Source organism: Trypanosoma rangeli (genome assembly GCF_003719475.1).
Source record: "Trypanosoma rangeli strain AM80 chromosome Unknown Tra_15.4_contig_00795, whole genome shotgun sequence".
Lineage (NCBI taxonomy): Eukaryota > Euglenozoa > Kinetoplastea > Trypanosomatida > Trypanosomatidae > Trypanosoma > Trypanosoma rangeli.
In genome coordinates this window covers 1-3,582 of record NW_021706546.1, presented here as the reverse complement: position 1 = coordinate 3,582, position 3,582 = coordinate 1, and the positions used below count along the sequence as shown (strand labels likewise).

General features: G+C 47.0%; 2 protein-coding genes across 2 annotated transcripts, besides 2 other annotated features; both read left to right on the top strand.

Annotated features, from left to right (window-relative positions):
* Nucleotides 1-396: 396 nt before the first annotated feature.
* Nucleotides 397-1,137, top strand: TraAM80_10109 (Gim5A protein; the record flags this gene model as incomplete). The annotated part of the gene is made up of 1 exon (XM_029386755.1): nt 397-1,137. One exon carries the CDS (start codon nt 397-399, stop codon nt 1,135-1,137), a length of 741 nt encoding a protein of 246 aa, XP_029233391.1.
* A 424-nt stretch (nt 1,138-1,561) lies between these two features.
* TraAM80_10108 (putative ribulose-phosphate 3-epimerase) lies at nt 1,562-2,305 on the top strand (the record flags this gene model as incomplete). The annotated part of the gene is made up of 1 exon (XM_029386754.1): nt 1,562-2,305. One exon carries the CDS (start codon nt 1,562-1,564, stop codon nt 2,303-2,305), a length of 744 nt encoding a protein of 247 aa, XP_029233390.1.
* Nucleotides 2,306-2,732: 427 nt separating this feature from the next.
* Nucleotides 2,733-2,754: a microsatellite.
* A 199-nt stretch (nt 2,755-2,953) lies between these two features.
* Nucleotides 2,954-3,005: a microsatellite.
* Nucleotides 3,006-3,582: the final 577 nt, after the last annotated feature.

Below are 3,582 nucleotides of genomic sequence, written 5' to 3'. Positions count from 1 at the left end.
GTAAAGGGTTCTCTCGGACAAAAAAAAAACGAAATTATTTCGTGCGTAGTATTATTTTGCTTGACAGGTATTTTTTTTCCCGTTTACTGCGTGCAACTTTGGCTGCTGAAGCATGTGAAGCACGTGTGCTCATTCTGCCTCGTTGTTTGAGTTGGGTGAAGAGCGCCATTATCGGTGTCGGGTGAATTTGTTTTGGGATTTTTTGTTTCAGCGCTTTTATCAAATTTATTTTTTAAATATTTTTTTTTTCTTTTTGGTCACCGCGTGAGATCTTTGCTTTTTGCGCGTTTTGTTCTGCGTTCCCCTTGCTGGTGGGCATGCGTTGGCGCGTATTTTGTTGTTGTTAAATACCTGTTTTTTTTCTTGTGTTTTGTGTGTGTGTGTGGAGTAAAAGTGATGAAGGTTTCTTTACTACAGTCCCCCCACTCAAGGATATGGAGTCGCGATCGTGTTCCAGCTATCGTTCAGTTCTGTAGTCTGATTCTGAGTGGGCTGGCGGGGTGGGCGGGACACTGGCGCGTTGCACGTTCTGCGAAGTCACTCTCGAAGCTTCTGAAAGAATATCAATGTGTCACGCGACTGTGCGACTGGCTTGTGGTCTTTGTGGAGTTGTCACCCTCTGGTATGCGCCGAACCATGCGAACGTCGCCCGCTTTTTTCACTGCAATTGCACGAATTTTGACTACGATTTGCTTGGGATTGTTTTTGGCGAGCGAGGAGGTGGAGCTTTTGGCTAGTGTTGGCGTGGTGAATAAAATGCTGTGGCCGTATGCTTCCCGATTGGTTCCTGCATTTTTTTTCTATTACAACTTCCTTAAGGCGATAACAAGTGCTGTACTACTGCAGGCGATGCATCGTATCTCATTTGAGGCAACAGACACTCGAAGTGTAAGTCGGAAGCTGCAGTACAAGGAAATGCTTCTTTCCTTTCTGGGGGGTATTGGATATATGGTGTACGCCATGACACTCCTACCAAGCAATGCGCCGCGGCTTAGGGAGGCCCTTCACGAGGACCATTATATGTACCGCATATACTCTGTGCTTTCATCACTATGCCCACAGGCGCTTCAGGTGCGTCCTGCTACACAAGGATTTATTGGACTCTTAGCGACAGTTCCTTTCCTTTTTTTATCATGATAATTTTGATCCGTGTATGCTCTTGGCTGAGGTGGGGGGAGAGGACGTGTGAGGGTGTGTGTAACCCTGTAGGCGTTAGTGCGCCCCAGAGGGTTGTAAGAGGCACATCTGCCATGTGTCAGCCGGACTCCGCACGGATGAGGAACGACGAAAGCAAGGCATCTCAAGTGTTTCGAGTGACACTGAAACCAGCAGAGTAACGAAGTTGCAGGGGCCGGAGAGAGACGGAAAGAAATAAATAGTTTTTGCTTTGTTGTTGCTTCATTGTGGCTTTTTTCAGCTACGTTGTTGTGAAGAATAAACGCAACCGGGAGGGGGGCGCCTGCTGAGTTTTCTTCGTTTGCTTTGGCCTTGGCTTCTTTTTTATTTTTTCCCCCCGCCTTAGCACTGCCAAAGGGGGAACTTTTTTTATCCTTAAGGACCAATGAGCAAGTTTGATCACCAGGACAAGTCAACGTTTTTGTCCGGCAAGAAGAAAGAGCTCCTCTTCCCTGTCATTTCACCCTCGCTTATGGTGGCAGACCAAACACAGTTGCTGCTGGATTCACTAAATGTTTTGTCCTTTGAGGGTGGCGCTGTTGACTGGCTGCACGTTGACGTTATTGATGGCCATTTTGCGCTAAACATGTGCTTCAGCCCCGACATGGTGGCTGCACTGCGTCGTCATCTTCCTCACACCTTTCTTGACGTTCATCTTATGGTGATGGAACCTGAAAAATGGGTACGCCCGTTTGCTCATGCAGGGGCCTCACAGTTCACCTTTCACATTGAGGCCACCAAGGATCCAATGGCATTGGCACGCAAAATTCGTGGGGCCGGTATGCAGGTCGGTACTGCAATCAGTCCTCGCACTCCGATTGACGGTCTTATCCCCCTGATTGAGAACGGTGCTATAGACGTGGCACTTGTAATGACAGTTGAGCCTGGATTTTCGGGACAAAAATTTAAGCCGGAAACTCTTGCAAAGGTGCGACAGCTGCGTGGCCGCTACCCCCATTTGAACATTCAGGTGGATGGTAATATAACCCTTGACACCGTTGAAGCCGCTGCATCTGCAGGGGCCAACTGCCTGGTTCCAGGAAGCGCTGTTTTTAAAGCCAAGGATCGACAAGCAAGCGTCAAGAAACTGCGCCAGGTTGTTAGCAGCCACTTGCAATCTCACTTGTAGGAAGTTAGAAATACATCCGAATCCTACATGAGAGGTACGACCGTTAAAAGTTGTCTGCGATCCTGATAGGGCTGGGCGGAAATACGTTAGAGATAGCACTTATTATTATTCCTATTTTTTGATATATAATGTTATGCGGAGATGAAGCGGGAACAAATGGGGCCCGTTCCGAATGAAAACGTCTTTTTTTTTGTTTGAAATCCTCTGTTTTTGGCACTTCTTTTCTCATGCTCCTATTTTTTTCCCCCCTGCTTTAAAGCATACCGCGTATGAGGGCGGCGAGGGCCGTTCTGTCTCCCACCGCAACCCTCTCACTGCTTTTGGTACCTTTCAAGCGGAGGGATATGTCGGCAGCGGGAATTTAAAGACTGTCATTTTGTGCCTTCAGAACGAGCCTGGTGATCATGAAATGTCTTGATTTATCATTTGTGTGTGTGTGTGTCTGCGTGCTCGGTGCATTTGCTCTGAGATGAGAAGCATTGAACGTAGTGGATAGAGCTGTAATTCCGCATTTTGCCGCTTTTTCACACCCGGTAGGAGTAGGAGGAAAAGGTTTCTGCCAGAATCGAAGGTAATTTTTTTTTTCTTCGTGCGTTTTTTGTGATACTTTTGATTTACACCACTTATTTCGAGGCGTTGTTGAGCGCTTTTTTGTTGTTATTGTTTTTTTGTTCTTTCTTTGCGTCGTTGTTTTGTTTTTTGGGAGCCGGAGAGATGAATGGTCATACCTCACTTTTTGTTTTTTTCTGCGTGTTTTTTTTTTGTTGAGTGCATTTCTTAGTGATGAACTACTTTACCTTCAATCAATTACCGTAGAGGTTGCGCAGAGGGTAGCTTTTGAAAGCCCACCCGACCTGACCCGACCATTTCCGTGCCGCACGGGAGGGGTGGGGGGCGCATACCGTCTTCACCTCAATTTTGTTAGTGTTTTGGTGAGTGTAAGTCATGTGCATGTGCGGTGAAACTGTCATTGGTTGCTGGAATGAGCTTGCTAAATTCCTTGTGGAGACTGTGAGACATAAAAAAGTATTCATTATACGTTTTCTTTCTCTGGTGTTTTATTGGGGGGAAAGCAAGGCTTAGGCTAGCCGCGTCACTCTTATTTTATTTTTTAGTTTGCTCAAAGTTTTTCTTGTCATGACGGAGTATTTGAAGGATCTCAGCAGGATGGGGCCCGGCGACCCGATGCCTCCTATAAATCTGGGGCCCTACGACAACCCTTTGTTGTGGAAGATGCTGGATCCCTTCGGTGCTGACCGCGGCCACCAGCGCCGCCC